Here is a 15,321-nt window from a genome sequence, read left to right as displayed (position 1 = left end):
GTCCCAGCATGTGTTATTTTTAAAATATGCTAACTCTATAAACAAAATAGGCAGGAAATACTTTTTAAAAAAATCTATAGCAAAAAAGGTCTACTTTATACTCCACCACTGACACATCCTCCTCTTCTAAGAAGGAGAGGAAGCAAGACAGGAAATGTTTCTGTATTAGGTTATAAACAACTAGCAGTGGAACTATAGGCTATTTGTGCTGAAATCACATTGAAATCAGCATGGTTATAGGGCAATTGCTAACAGGATGACATAGAATTCTACAGCTAGCTATTCAACAATGTATTTCTACTCTTGTACTAAAGGAAATACAAAACATACATAACTGTAAACTTGTAAGACACTGACTATTGAGCATAGGATGGTATGCAGGAGTGTCTACAGAATGAACCAAATCGCTGGCTAATATGCCATTTCAGACATTATCCAAAGGTAAAGGAGGTTTGGTCCCTTGGCTTCATGGTGAATATTGATCCAAGGATGCTTTCGCTGGGTAGTCATTAGAAACACAAGTCCTTGAACCAGCAATATAACATTTTGAATCTGGCTAATTTAAATCTTGCAATATAGAGATGTGTGCAAGGAAAGCTTTTATTTTCTGATTATTAAAATCTTTTTCATGCTGTTTACCACTGCAGAAAGTAAATGAAAACACAAGTTAATACAATTACAAACGAACAGCATTTTTACATATATCTAGTAAGCAATATGTGAGGAACATTTAAGAAATAATCTCTGCAAAAGCAATGTGAATCTCAAGACATAACTAACTACTACTTGTTGATATAAGAGTGAAAATTCAGACATCACAACCAGCAAGCTCCTCAAGGCTGCATCAAAATTCTTGATTCCTGAAGAGTTTTGTGGTACTGCTTACTGATGGCGTACCAAAGATACTAAATATATCCAGACGGATAACATGTTATTTGGGTAAGGATGAATATACACAGCAAGAGCAAATTCTGTGTTGGGAACCTCTGAAGAATGAATTCCTGTCTGATAAACAGCTTCAGTTATTGACTGTAGATCCAGATACGGCATTTGAATAGGAAATCCTGTAACCTACAAAAATTTAGAAATTAAATTATAAAATAATCACTGTGTCAAACATCAAACGTTGCATATTTGCTCAGCAACGATATTAAACTTTAGAAAGTATAAATTCTATAACTTTTCAGTACCTTAACACTGTGTTTCATATTTGAAGTTTGTTTAAATAAAAACAAGGCCACCTAGTGAAATAATTAAGTTCTGGTTCTGAGTTCTGGCTTTACCTCTGAGCACTAGTCCCCTCAACTCTAAATCTTGGGCTTGATCCCTTATCTCTGAACCCTTGTGCCTAGCTCCTAAGTGATGTCTGCTTGTGGCTTAGTCCTGACTGCAAAGATCCAACACCCCCCCCCCCCTTTATAAGAGCAGAAATAATGGGAGTGAGTGTCCCTGAGAACAGGACATTTCAATAATCTAGCAGCATAAACACTAACCCAGTAATGTTCCTGGAAAGCCTCCAAATTATTTTCTTCTTTTTCTCTAGCTGTCTGTCCATTTCTAAATTCTAGATTTGAGAGAATTTGTCGTAAGACACTGGTACACTGTCGATGCCACCGAGTTGGCTGCTGAGATCGCCATTCCATAAATTTCTTTTTCAAAGTCTTTTCAATCCTGGTTTTTTTTAAAAAAAGTAGCAGCATGAACAGTAACCATTACAGCATTGTATTAACAAAACGTAGTGTTGTATTAACATTGTAGTGACAAAACGTCTAAATTAGTGGGTGTCATGGAATGTAGAACAGAAACAATATTTGCAAAGGGGGAAATTACATACAAACCATACATGCAGGAGAAGCTATGATAAGAAGGAAGAGAGACTGAATGGAAAGTGGTCATGATGTCAAGTTTGCTAATGGGCCTTGCCTTTTGAGTGGCATAACTGACACTGCAACAGAAGAAGGCAGATGACTTATTACAAGGCTTCCTTCTGGTCAGCAGGCTGGATGAAAAAAACTTTTTTTGGCATATTTTAAATTGATGCCAATTAATCATATTATAATAAAAAACAATAAGTATATAAAACCAAGAAAAGGGAAAGGGGGAATACAAAACCCCCTTCTAAGGTAGATCTTAACCCTAGTCTCACACTGAAGGGGATAGACTCTTCCAGCTCTCAACTGGGAGCTTCCCATCTCCTAGCCTCTCACCCTGGGAGATCTTCCCTTGCCTGCCTCTCACACAGGGTCTTTCACCAGCCATTCATCACCTTCATTAGCCCAAAGTAGAGGACATCAAAAATGAAACAAATCTTGGACCTAGAACAGTCTAACAACTGTTCCACAGTTGCTAGTATTTCACTCTTTTCTTTTTTATGGAAGATGTTTGACAGGGTGGTGATGGTGTATTACATAGACTCTTTTCAGTCTGAGTTCAGGCCTTTGTCGTAATACTAGAACCCAAGATCATACAGTGGAAGATTAGAACAGACAAGAAGAATCACTTCTTCACACAGTGCATATTTAAACTATGGTATTTCCTTCCACAATATGATATGATATAACTACAGCCTGCTGCTTTTCTTTGAAATTAAGAGTGGTAACATTAAATCCTGTAAAAAAACACCACCATGATTAACACAGCGTGTAGTTTGATCCAAAGCTCCTAAACTTTAAAAGTTATTTGAAAGAATGTTGTTTAAAGTACATACCTATTTTGTAGCTCTACGACTAAACTTACATCAGTTGGGGTGTAAAATAGTTCTTCTTGCTAAAATAGATATTGTACAATACTGTAATATACAGATACACATTAAGCCGGATCTGGAACGATTTCCTGAAGGTATCACAATTTTTTGATACAAAGCACCTCATACGTTATGGGACGCGGGTGGCGCTGTGGGTAAAACCTCAGCGTCTAGGGCTTGCCGATCGCATGGTCGGCGGTTCGAATCCCCGCAGCAGGGTGAGCTCCTGTCTTTCAGTCCCAGCTCCTGCCAACCTAGCAGTTCGAAAGCACCCCTAAGTGCAAGTAGATAAATAGGTACCGCTCGCTTTATAGCGGGAAGGTAAACAGCGTTTCCGTGTGCTGCGCTGGTGCCGGCGCGCCAGGGCAGCTTCGTCACGCTGGCCACGTGACCCGGAAGTGTCTCCGGACAGCGCTGGCCCCCGGCCTCTTTAGTGAGATGGGCGCACAACCCTAGAGTCGGACACGACTGGCCCGTACGGGCAGGGGTACCTTTACCTTTACCTCATACGTTACTAGGAAAATGCAGCTGTAACGTATAAGATGGTCAGGGAGTGAGATTCCTGAAGTATAACTGGCACCAATTAAATACTGCTTGTGTTATGGAGATTAATAATGAGAGAAGCTGTGCAGAAAAATGCTAACACTGATGGGAGAGGAGTGAGAGCACAGATAAAATTGACAACAGACTCCTCCCTCTAACTTCAGCTCTCATCTGTTTTCCCACTATGAGGAAATGTTGAATTAGCCTGTGGTTCCAGTTCCAGATTCCATGAGACTGCATGTTTCTTTCCTCCTAAAAGAATCATAGAACCATACAATTGTAGAGTTGGAAGGAATCACGAGCATTATCTAGTCCAACCCCTTTTAATGCAGGAATCCTTTGCCCAACTCAAACCCATGACCCTGAGAATAAGAGTCTCAGGCTCTACTGACTGAGCTATGAAGACAGTAAAGAACTGAACAGAATTTCCACAATCCAGCATTCCATCCTATGATGGTCTCTATTAAATAGTAAACACCTGTGTCTTCTACACTGACCTAAAGTTGATTGAATGATGTTGAAGACCACCCTTTTTGAGTCCCCCTGCTAAACTGCTTTGTACAACAAAGGCTCACATTTCTGTGTTTGATGTCTTTTGACGGACAGGTAGGTGTGGTTTGCCCAAAATAGCTCCACAGACCAAACTGAGAGTCTTGGTGGGTCTCATTAGGCCTGTGACATGGAGGTTCCTCACCCCTGATTTAAATGCACACACAGCTCTCAGGTATCAGAGCAACTTGCAATTTTTTAAAGCAGAATTCTAGCTCAAATTCTTCTTTCCTTCTTACCACAATATGTAATATGTTGGCTCATCCAGTGAGGGACTGCCCCACTGGGCAAGTCACTTGCAAGGTAAGTACTTTTTGAAATATTTGTCACCTGTACAGTCTGCATTTTTAAATCCTGAACATGGTATGGAAGAAACTGTTTCCATAAGCTTTCCTTTGAAATATCAAAACTGACACACATCGGTGAACTGTTCTGCTGTATGTTGAACCAGACCTATCAAGACATAAAATGTCAACAATAAATAATTGAAATAAACACATATTTGAACTAGTTCTGCTACCACATATCCTTTTAGCTGGAAATGCCATGGACTGAACCTAGGACCTTCTGCTTACAAAACATCTGCTGTCACTGAATGATACTCCCATTTCCACATACACTGAAATTAATACATAATACCATCAGTCTATACTGGATTTGAATCAAAATATAGAAGTTCCTGTGTTTAAAAGAAGTTTTGCAAAGTGGGCTGTTCCATAAATGTAGCAGCACTACAGAACTTAACAAAAGCAGAGACCAACTGAAACTGGTGAGGTTTATACAAGAGTGGGGACTAAGGAATGTCTGTGGGGAGATGAATCTGACAGATATGACTCACATATGTGTACCCAGTGTTTAGCTTGTGATCCAGAATAGACTTCCTATTGACATCCACCGCACTGTTAAATGCGGTGAAAGAACACAAATAGGAGAGCATGCCCCAGTCTGCACAAAATTTGAATTCACTCCAGTTGAACATACAACCTCACTAGGGTATTTCATAACAAATCAATTACAGTGGTACCTCTGGATGTGCACGGGATCTGTTCCTGAGCCCCGTTCGCATCCTGAGCAGAACGCAACCTGCGTCTGCGGGTCGCGATTTGCCGCTTCTGCGCATGTGCGTGACATCATTTTGAGCATCTGTACATGCGCGAACAGCGAAACCTGGAAGTAACCCATTCTGTTACTTCTGGGTCGCAGAGGAATGCAACCTGAAAATATTCAACCTGAAGTGACTTTAACCCAAGGTATGACTGTAATAAGAGAAAGACTGACTAAAATATTAGAAAAAAAATAAGGAAAATAATACGGAAGGAATAAGCTCTGGTCTATTGTGGGAAACAATGAAGGCAGTGTTGAAAGGGGCATGTATACAGGAAAAATCACTTTTAAACATATCACGTAGGACACAAAAATGACAACTGGAACAGGAAATTTCCCTTCTGGAACAAACACACAGTTACAGGATCAAAAATGCTTTTTTAAAAAATGCAAATAAAGTGGAAAGAATTGGAGACCATAGAAATAGAGAAAACTATGATACAGCTGTACTTAAAACAAAACAAAATACAGTACGAATTTAGGGTGAAGAGGGTCTAAACTCTTAGCCACAAGATTATGAAATAAGAGCAATAAAGAAATTATAACTGCCATTAAAAATAAACCAGAAGAAAAGTGTTTTCTACATAACAAATCTGAGAAGTATAAATAATTTTTCTCCTCCTCGTACTCCTCAAAAAAAAAAAAGAAAGATACAATTTTTTAAGCACAACACAAACACCAACTGTAAAGGAAGCTGTGGACTTATGGAATGACAATTAAAAACTAGAAGTGAGAAAATCTCTTGGTCCAGATGGATTTTCTACAGTATTTTATAAAATATTTACAGATTTAATAGTCGCACATATGACTATATTGCAGAATATCTTAGCTGGAGACTCATTGCCACCAACCTAGAAACAAACAATAAGTGTATTAACTCCCAAACCTTACAAAGATCCCTCATTAGTGGTATAATATTGCCAAATTCTCTACCCAGATTACAACATTTTCACAACAGTGATGGTTAATGGGAACTTTTATCGGGAAATATAGTTATCAGGCTCAAGCTGGGTATGTCCTGGGCCTTCTTCAGCTGAGGAAAAGCATCTAAAATTGGTTGATAATTTAAATGTAAGTGAATGGGTGAGCTGCCTGAGAGCTTTACAGCTGAAATTAGTTGGAAACAGGGCTGCAGGAGGAGGGTCAGACCATAAATGTTGCTCTCTGGAAATCTGCTGCAAGCTGTTAAATCTAAATAGAAGGGTGTATTTGTCATTACTATGTTCTGTTACTGTAAAGAAATACAGTATTACAAACCCACCACTGCCAATGAATCTTCCCACAATGATGCAGGAAGCATGTAACAGTATATTGTATTTCTGCTCCATTTAATCATACTTACATTTTCCCAGCTGATTAAGCAATCAACACTCTGTAGAGGGCAAAATGCATCAAACTGCTTATAGCACTGGCCACTCAGTGGATTCCACAGAAAATACTCTCCATTTTCTTGTGTTGCTACATAAGCTACTTTCCCCTGTAATAAGCAAAGGATACAGCCAGCTTTGTTGTTAAAAAAATTACCAAAAACCCCCGGTAAAAAACTCTATTTTCCTGCCTCTATAACATGGGGGGGGGGAGAAAATAAATAAAGCAACACTTAACCTATAATGTCTGTGTTTATACAAGAGGGAAGGAAGAAATAAATAAAACACATTATCTTGCACTTTGTTATTACACTAATACATTATGAACAATGACAATTTTTCAATAAGACTCTTGCTCTCTTGTTAACCTTTAGAATAGCTATCAATTTCAACATGTATACCATATCCAAGATCATATTTCATCATTCGAGTAATGGAAATTCTCTCTGTTTCTACTCTTGGATTATTGCCATATCTATACTGCTTGTTTATTCCAGTTTTTACATTGCCAAAAGATTACTATTGGGTCCTATGTATAGTTCTTGCTCCTTTACAAATACAGGAAAAACTATATATTATATTTACTCCTTATACTGAGAAATAAAATAACAATTTGGTATCTTTTAGAAATCCTACAATCCTTATTCACATAAATACTTGGCTTGATAAAAGCTAGGGCCATTTTATTTCAAGAGAATGGGATAGAGGTGTGTAACTATTATTAAGTAATGAAGAATATATAAATCTAAAACAAATAATATTAAGAATTTATTGTCATGGGTGCCATTGAATCAATAATACAGTACAACATCTTAAGGATCACACATGATTGATCATTTAATATCAAAGATAAGACTACACTCCATTTAAACGGGGTTTTGAAATAACTTATCCCGAAACAATTTATTATTTGATAACTTTAATGGATTTTCTTTAATCCGTCAGCTTCTTTTAACACTGTCCTCCTGTTCCTGCTATGCCTAAGCCTATGGATTGGACTCAGAGTTAAGTGCATAATAAAGCTATGAATTTATAACAAGCTATGTTCCACTTGTTATGTGGCTTTTATTTCTGAGAAGAACTACACCACAGGCAGGAAACCTGAAGCCTGCATCTCATTTGGCTCAATGGCTGAATTTGCTGATGACACTTCCAGAGTCAGCTGGATCATTTCCTTGCCCATTCAAGGTTTTTGCACTTGTTTGTGTTGCTCTCTTTCAGCGCTGGGCTCACTACTGACCCTGTTTTTCATGCCTACTCTTATTTTCATGCCATTCCTCTTCTGAACACAGACATACCAAGAACAACATCTACTTAGCATATAACCATGCACCCTCTATGGTTTCCTGCTGCCGCTGATTCTCTCCATACTGATCTGCACTGAACTGAGAACGAAAAAGTTCGCCAACCCCTGAATTATAGAAACAAAGACTGAAATATTTTGCCAGACTTACTTCTAACACTGATGTTCCCAACAGTACCCATGCTTTTTTCCCAATATACAGAAAGTAGTTACATAGAAGCACTGCATGTTCTTCTTTACTACCAATACCAAGTTCAAGGAAATTCTGTTAGAAACAGAAGATCATTCATTTTTAAAAGCAATGCATATATCCTTCATCATCCCACAAAAGTAATACTACAGTGGCATTGCCACGAGGAAGTTCAGAAATAGCAGCTTGCATGTTATTTAAAGATCAAGTAGCAAAATAAAAAATCACAATGCTCTCACAAGTTATATTTCTTCCACTGCTATATTTAAACATATAATTATGTAAATAATAAAAATAAGCAGACTAAGTTCAAGGTGCTCATACTGCTGTACTGCTTTATTTAGCTTGGGATGAAAGTACCCCTTTGAAAGCCACTATGAAGTTCGGGAAGCCTCTGTAATCCTGTGGAAGATGCCCCCATCCAAGTTTTGCCAACTACCTACATCATTCTGATGGGGCCCTAATTCTACCATATTTTTAGCAAGTCTTGCTTTAGTAACACTTTCTACCATTTTAACTGGAACAGATGTAACACCTGTAATTTCCTCTTAGAATCTTTCTTTCCAATGGTGTAATATATTGATCGAATTCTGTGGCATACACATGGTTAAGGAATTTCTTTTTTGACTACAGTACTTGCATGAAAGCTACGCAGGGCTGGTGACTTGTTACTTTTATCAGTTTAGCTTCTGCCCCTCCCCTCATCTTAATTAACTTAGAAGACCCTCAAACTTCAAGCTGTTTGAACTGCAGAAACATTTCAAACATCATTGCTCATATTTTCAGGTATATTATTATGACTTAAAAGTTAACATCAAAACATTTTTTTATTTAACAAATTTATACCCTGCTCTTCAATAAAATCCTTTTTAAAGTGGTTAAGAAATGCAATTTACATTTTAAAAAATCAAAACAAGTAAAAAAAGCACAGCAGAAATAAAAAGGCATATACCTCTGATGTCATCCAAAGATCAACATCATCATTTTCATCCCCAGTGTCTGATATACAAGGAATTAAAGACACAAATCGTGATATAAGATCCTACAAAACAAATAGGAGTATGCCTGTCTCAGAAATACATATTAAAATAATCCATCTGACATTTGGCATTTAATTAAAGGCATCAAGCAATAATTAACTCATTGTGTTACCTTTTTTTTTACATTCTTACAGAGGTTAGCTATGATCTTATGCCACCCTGATGATGGATGTGAGCTTTGGCTGTGATATTGACTGTCCTCAGCATCACATGTCTCAGTTTCATAGCTGGAACAAAATGCTGCAATGCCAGCCTTACAGCTCATAGTTTCCACCAGTTTGCCTTTAATTGTAGGACCCCTGTTCTGAGTGCCCCAGCCCACCAAGTATGTGCTGATTCTGTGATAAACATTACATACTTACAGAAGTTGAGTTAGGCTCATCAGCACACATATCTAATAACTGCTGAGGTGGATTCAGAGAGGTAATGTACTTTGTTACTAAAATATTTCTTCCTTGATTGTTAAAAGCTGAGGTTATTATTCTCCTCTTTGGAAACAATGCTTTGCATGTTTGCTTAAAAATGTATGCTTTTTGCAACAGTGTTTGATCTTCATGATCTATGAACTGAAAAACAATCTAGAGTTAGAAGTGAACAGTGATGTGGCTGACTTTGCTGATGATATTAAATTGTTCAGGGTCATTCATTGTTCAGGATTGTGTAGAGCAGGCATAGGGTCATTCATTGTTCAGGATTGTGTAGAGCAGGCATAGGTAGGCATATTCAGCCCTCCAGCTTTTTGGGACTACAATTCCCATCATCCCTGACCTCTGGTCCTGTTAGCTAGGGATGATAGGAGTTGTAGTCCCAAAACATCTGGAGGGCCGAGTTTGCCTATGCCTGGTGTAGAGCTCCCAAAAGAGCTCTACAAACTGAATGAATGGACAGTAAATGGAAAGTAAGAGGTGACATGATGGAACAATATAAAATTACGTATGACCTGAAGAAAGTTAATAGCAAAAAGTTTTTCTCCCTGTCTCATAATATTAGAACTCACGGACATTCAGTGAAGCTGAATGTTGAAACATTCAAAACAAACAAACTAAAGTGCTTCTTCACACAGCACATATGTAAACTATGGAATATGTTTCTGCAGGAGGCAATGATGACCACCAACTTGGGTGGTTTGAAAAGAGGACTGGAAAAATTCATGGGGGATACAGCCATGAATAACTAATAGCCATGTGTTTATGCTCTGCTTCCATGCTTGGAGGTAGTGGGCTTCTGAATGCCAGCTGTTGGAAACCACAGGAGTGGGGAATGCTCTTGTGATAAGGTCCTCCTTTTGGGCTTTCCACAGGCATCTGGTTGCCCACTGTGAGAGCAGAATGATGGACTAGAAGGCCAATTGGCCTGATCCAGCCGGTTCTTCCAAAGTCCTTAAAAACTTATTTTAAACTGAGATCAAAACTATAATCTCAGTTATAAATTTCAAAGCAATAATTTCATGCAAATTATCCTATTTATTAAACAGAGTAAAAAATAAAGGCCAACCTTGTCTGATTCTAAATTATTTTCAGTAGAAGATATTTGAGGTTCAATAGTGGCAAAAATGGTTAAAAAAGTATATTCCTTCAAGTTCTGACCATGACATTCTTCTTTGGGAGGCACATATGTCTTACTCCAAGTATATCCAAGCAAAACCGGTGGCATATTTACTTGAAATGTACCACAAATCTGTGAAAACATACATTATTTGGCTTACTGAAACAAATGCAAGTATTAAGGTAAGAGTTTAAAAATCTGATGATATGGCTGCATTACAATCTTGCTACTTTAAAAGCAACTCATTATCTGCAGTAATAATAATAATAATAATAATAATAATAATAATAATAATAATAATAATTTATTATTTGTACCCCACCCATCTGGCTGGGGTCCCCAGCCACTGGGCAGCTTCCATAGAAACCAAAAATACACTAAATATACAAAATCTTTAAAAGCATGATTCTTCTTCATTACCTTTGATTGCTCCAGGAGTGTAGAGAAAGGAAACATAACTGATCCAAGCCAATTCTTTCTTACATAGGAGTGACCACTGCAGTTTTTTGGACATGTGTCCTAACCAAGTTAATAATTTGTGTTAATCTTTTGTATTTTAGTATGCATTATTCAACTATGTTTTCTCAACAGCTGAATCTTAGAACTATCTCATGTCTTTATTCACTTACTGCCTAAACAAGGTGTAAGGTGTTTAAGCAGACCAAAAGTATTTTCCTAGCTGCAACTTATCAAAAACTTTGGGGGCACGAAACAGATTTTCAATAATATTCTCTCCTCATGAAATATCACCAATTTTATTTCTAGTGTTAATAAACAATTTGAAAAGAAATGCAGGGTAAATATTTAAAATAGAAACAAGAGGTGACACCTAATACTTGTAAAAGTATCAAATGATTTAGCTGGGTTATAAATATATTCTTAGAAAAAATGCTGTCTAGTTTCAAATATGATGCTGAAATAGGGTTTGGTGTACAAAATACCAGACTTTTCTTTAAAATCTGTAATACAATACTGTACTCCACCATATTATACTATAACCTTATGTGATTCCTTGTACACATTACCCAAACAAGTTTAGTCTACAATTTACCTCATGCTTTTCAATCACAAATTCATCAAAAATGTTAATATTTATATTGTCTTTGATTTTAGATAGCCCTGAAAAAGTATAATCATGCCCTGGAGAGCTGAAACAAAAACAAAAGCAAAAAAATTAAATCAAACATTTTGACAACAAAGTTACTGAAACTATGTACAGTCGTAACTCGGATCTCGAACGTCTTGGGAGTAGAATGTTCCAGTTCCCAGACAATTGAAAACCAGAAGTGAGTGTTCCGGTTTTCAAACATTCTTTTGGAAGCTGAACAGACTTCTGGAATGGACTGACTTTCGAGTTATGACTGTACTGTAATACTGTACAGTACTGAGGTTTTGGTTTAATGTTCTGTAAGCAGTTCTGCTTGTGCACTGCATCTTTATGCATAACCTCTCAAGCCATTCTGAATGGGTCCTGCCATGAATAGTTGAGGAGGAGGGGCAGCAGAAGAGCCCCAATGGGTCAGACTGAAGACACATATAGTCCAGCATCCTGTTTTTACACTGGCCAAACAGATGCCCATGGGAAGACTACAAGGAAGACCTGAGTGCAACAGCACCCTCCCTACTTGTGATTCCAAGAAGCTGGTTCTTAAGAGACATACTGCCTCCAAAAGCAAAAGCAGAACATAGCCATCACAGCTAGTCGCCATTGGTATCTTTATCCTCCAGGAGATTCTGCAGCTGGGAGGAAATCTGTGACTCCCTCCACTCACCAAATACATGATCAGAACTGCTTCCACTCAAGAATGTGGAACCTGGGATCCAAACCTATATTTCTAAACAAAAAAAAAGTCTGAAGCCTTCAACATTTCATATTCTTCAGGCTCCCTGCAAGGCAACCCCTATGATAATATTCAGATAATTTCCCCAACCATGCCAAATAAGGGATTACTGATTTAACATATGCAGGGGCGCCGACTTATAAAAAATATTGGGGGGGCGGGGGCCCATACCGACTTATAAAAAATATTGGGGGGGCCCAAGACCTCCAAACCGCTGCTGCTGGGGGAACGAAAGGGGCGAGCCCTGGGCTGCCCCGACCTTAAGTGAACCTGTGAGGGCCCGCCCTTTGCGGCAGCCGATTGGCTGCCGCCGTGGGCGGTGAATATTAATGAGCTAGGGGGAATCCCCGCTTCTCGCGGGGCTGACGCCAGCCCCGCGAGATTGTTGATGGGTCGAGAGCCCACAACCCCACCCCCTCTCTGGATCGGGAGTGGCTTTGTTTTAACTCATTACTGAATGTATTTTAAAAGGTAACTATCGTCAAACAAGGAAAATAAAAAATACCAACATAATTTTGTGATTTTACAAAGCATAATATAACTAATAATTTTCTTAAATGATTGGGGGGGGCAGAGCCCCCCAAACGAATTTTTGAGGGGGCTTGGGCCCCCTCAGGCCCCATGGAGTCGGCGCCTATGAACATATGTAACCGATATATACAGTTGAAATCAGACACTTAAAATAATGGAACAGGCTGCAATGTAAAAAACATTTGGCTACAGAAAACTTGAAGTACTGTATACATTATTAAAAGTGAGATACACGTAACTTACATAAAATCAACTTGCAGTTCTTCATTCCAACATGGATGAGAGCCATCAGCAGTGCTAGTTTGATAGATTGTGTCCTGGAAGGTAACTTCTACAAAAGGGTGGACACCCACCTAAAATAAAAATGTGCAGTACATACTGGAATTTATTTTGGTTTTGTCTCATTTTCAGGCCTATTGACCATAGACATTTTCCTTATTTAGATAAACTGCAGACATTTTAAAAATCAGTATCAAAGTTACTCATGTAATGCATTTATCTCCCCCCTCCCAATATAATATACCCAGTGGGTATTACAAAAGAAAAATACACTCCAGTTCTCATTCTATCACAAAAACAGTTGCCAGTTTGGTGAATTGACAACCAAACTGGTACCAAACTGTAAACTACATCCCTAACCACAGCCAAGGCAGATGCTGTGTAAAAGGTGTGGAATTTAGTCTTAGGGTTTTTTAACCTGGTTCAGAGTCCTACAGTACAGACAAACTGAAGCTATATGTCTTACTAGTGCCTTATTCTATTATTGTTAAATAGACAAATCAAGCAGCTTGTTAGAAGTTAGTTCTGAAATGTATGATCTCATAGAACAGTGGTCAGCCTCAGGCCAGTGTCTCCAGCGCCAATCGGGCAGCAGGCCAGAGGGCGGGGGAGTGCGTGCCCATACGTGTGCGCACACGCTATTTCTGGAGCACTTCCGGGTCGGAGGAGCACCGGAAATAGCTTGTGCGCATGTGCACGGGCCTCCTCTGACCCAGATGAGCACCGGAAATAACTTGTGTGCATGTGCAAGCGTTGTGCGCATGCGCACAAGTTATTTCCGGTGCTCCTCCGACCCGGAAGTGGGCAGCCGCTCAGCACAGCGCCAGTAAGAGCGAGCAGCGGGGGTCGCTGCGGGCTGGATAAACGAGTCCCTCAGGCCTTATCCAGCTCGCGGGCCTTAGTTTGGGGACCCCTGTCATAGAATATAGTGTATCACCAGCAGGAACGGCCCACCAGTTTCTTGTTGTTTCTCTTCAGCACCATGTGCGTGTGGTTCAATCATAAAAAAACTGAATAATCAAGTCAATAAGCTGTGGTTACAAGTCATAGACATTGCCCTGCCTCCATTATTTCTGTGGACACTCATGGAAGGTACTCCTTTTTTTGCAAAGGGCAAGGCTAGCACTTAGGATACAGCTGTTGCTACTACTGTATGACATCAAGTCTTAGTTTGTTCCTTGCTGATCCAACCCTGGAGCTCTGTGTTGCTGGAGCACAACCTGAGTCCTGCATTCAGTCTGAACCCTGCTCTACCTAGTCTTATTGCAGAGAACATTATGTCTTCAACATTAAAAATAAAATTTTAGAATCACCTCATTCTCCAAAAATAAATGTATTTTACTGCAAGGTATAGGATAACTTTCAATCCCTATGCCACGAAGCTCGTTGAAGTCCTGCCAGCACAGCATGGGTATTGATTCAAGCACAGATTGCTCCCTTCTCCCTCAATGTAATAATCATATTCCACCCCCTGAATACTAGCATTCAAATTAGCTGAAATATCTGAGATTCAGAAGCAAAAAAAGAGGCCTTGTTGTTCAATGAAAGCAAACTTTTAACCACAAGATAAAACTATGTCTAAATATACTGCAGTCTTTAGACTAATTTCTGCACACACAAAATAGACATGATTTGGAAATTAATTTAGAGGGGAGCATATAAATGTTGTTGTTTTTAATAATTACCTCATACAAAGGGTCTGCTGAATAGGCTGAATTTCCTGACAAAATATGTCTGCCTCTGGACATACGATTTGGTAAATAGGATGGTGAATTAGCAACTCCAACCCTTGAGATAGTAAACAAGAATTACATGCATATTTCAGCAAGTTTACCTCATTAACATGCATCAAGATTCCCTGCTTATGTATAGGTACATAATTGGCTGGTTGTTACTAGAAATAAAAGGTAGTAGAAATGCACTCCTGCTGGAGTGGAGGCAGGAAAAGACCACTTGCAGCATACACACTTGCAAACTGAGACAGGGAAAAAATGAACGTTATCAGAGGCGCAATCTCAGCAGGTAGGCAGCCAGCTTGCTTTCTGTTAATTGCTAACCAGGTGAAAAGGGGTTAGCAATGAGCAGCAATCTTCTGAACTGGGGCCCTGAGCCAAGATGGAGTTGGCCAAGCAAGACAGAGACAGCAGGAGGCAGTATCCGTTGCTATACCTCCACAACCTGGTAGGCTCCTACATTTGTAGAGTGTACGTGCTAAATTAAGATTAGTCTGCCTGTTGCAGGTAGCTCAATATTCAGTGGCTCAATAAAGTTGTGGCTCTTTATTTA

At 38.9% G+C, this 15,321-nt stretch overlaps 1 protein-coding gene across 3 annotated transcripts in view; it reads right to left on the bottom strand.

The window, feature by feature from the left end:
• Window positions 1–15,321, bottom strand: part of CC2D2B (coiled-coil and C2 domain containing 2B) — a 38,708-nt gene that overhangs the window by 1,604 nt on the left and 21,783 nt on the right. Inside the window, exons 24-36 of one of the 3 annotated variants that reach the window (XR_014564888.1) lie at window positions 14,721–14,823; window positions 13,000–13,109; window positions 11,436–11,532; window positions 10,805–10,903; window positions 10,334–10,516; window positions 9,202–9,405; window positions 8,752–8,841; window positions 7,761–7,874; window positions 6,282–6,416; window positions 4,166–4,288; window positions 2,708–2,766; window positions 1,494–1,671; window positions 781–1,071 (exon numbers count right to left, since the gene is read on the bottom strand). Coding sequence is in view for 1 of the 3 variants with exons in the window: in XM_083740970.1 (XP_083597096.1) it covers window positions 883–1,071; window positions 1,494–1,671; window positions 2,708–2,766; window positions 4,166–4,288; window positions 6,282–6,416; window positions 7,761–7,874; window positions 8,752–8,841; window positions 9,202–9,405; window positions 10,334–10,516; window positions 10,805–10,903; window positions 11,436–11,532; window positions 13,000–13,109; window positions 14,721–14,823 (1,684 nt within the window). In the remaining 2 variants the exon portion in view is untranslated. Of the gene's footprint in view, window positions 1–578; window positions 1,072–1,493; window positions 1,672–2,707; window positions 2,767–4,165; window positions 4,289–6,281; window positions 6,417–7,760; window positions 7,875–8,751; window positions 8,842–9,201; window positions 9,406–10,333; window positions 10,517–10,804; window positions 10,904–11,435; window positions 11,533–12,999; window positions 13,110–14,720; window positions 14,824–15,321 lie in introns of those variants that run through there. The other 2 variants (XM_083740970.1, XR_014564887.1) reach the window with 2 other exon arrangements.

Source organism: Podarcis gaigeae (assembly GCF_964106915.1).
Source record: "Podarcis gaigeae genome assembly, chromosome: 5".
Lineage (NCBI taxonomy): Eukaryota > Metazoa > Chordata > Lepidosauria > Squamata > Lacertidae > Podarcis > Podarcis gaigeae.
Note: the sequence above shows the minus strand (reverse complement) of the source record. Positions and strands in the feature narration are given on the sequence as shown.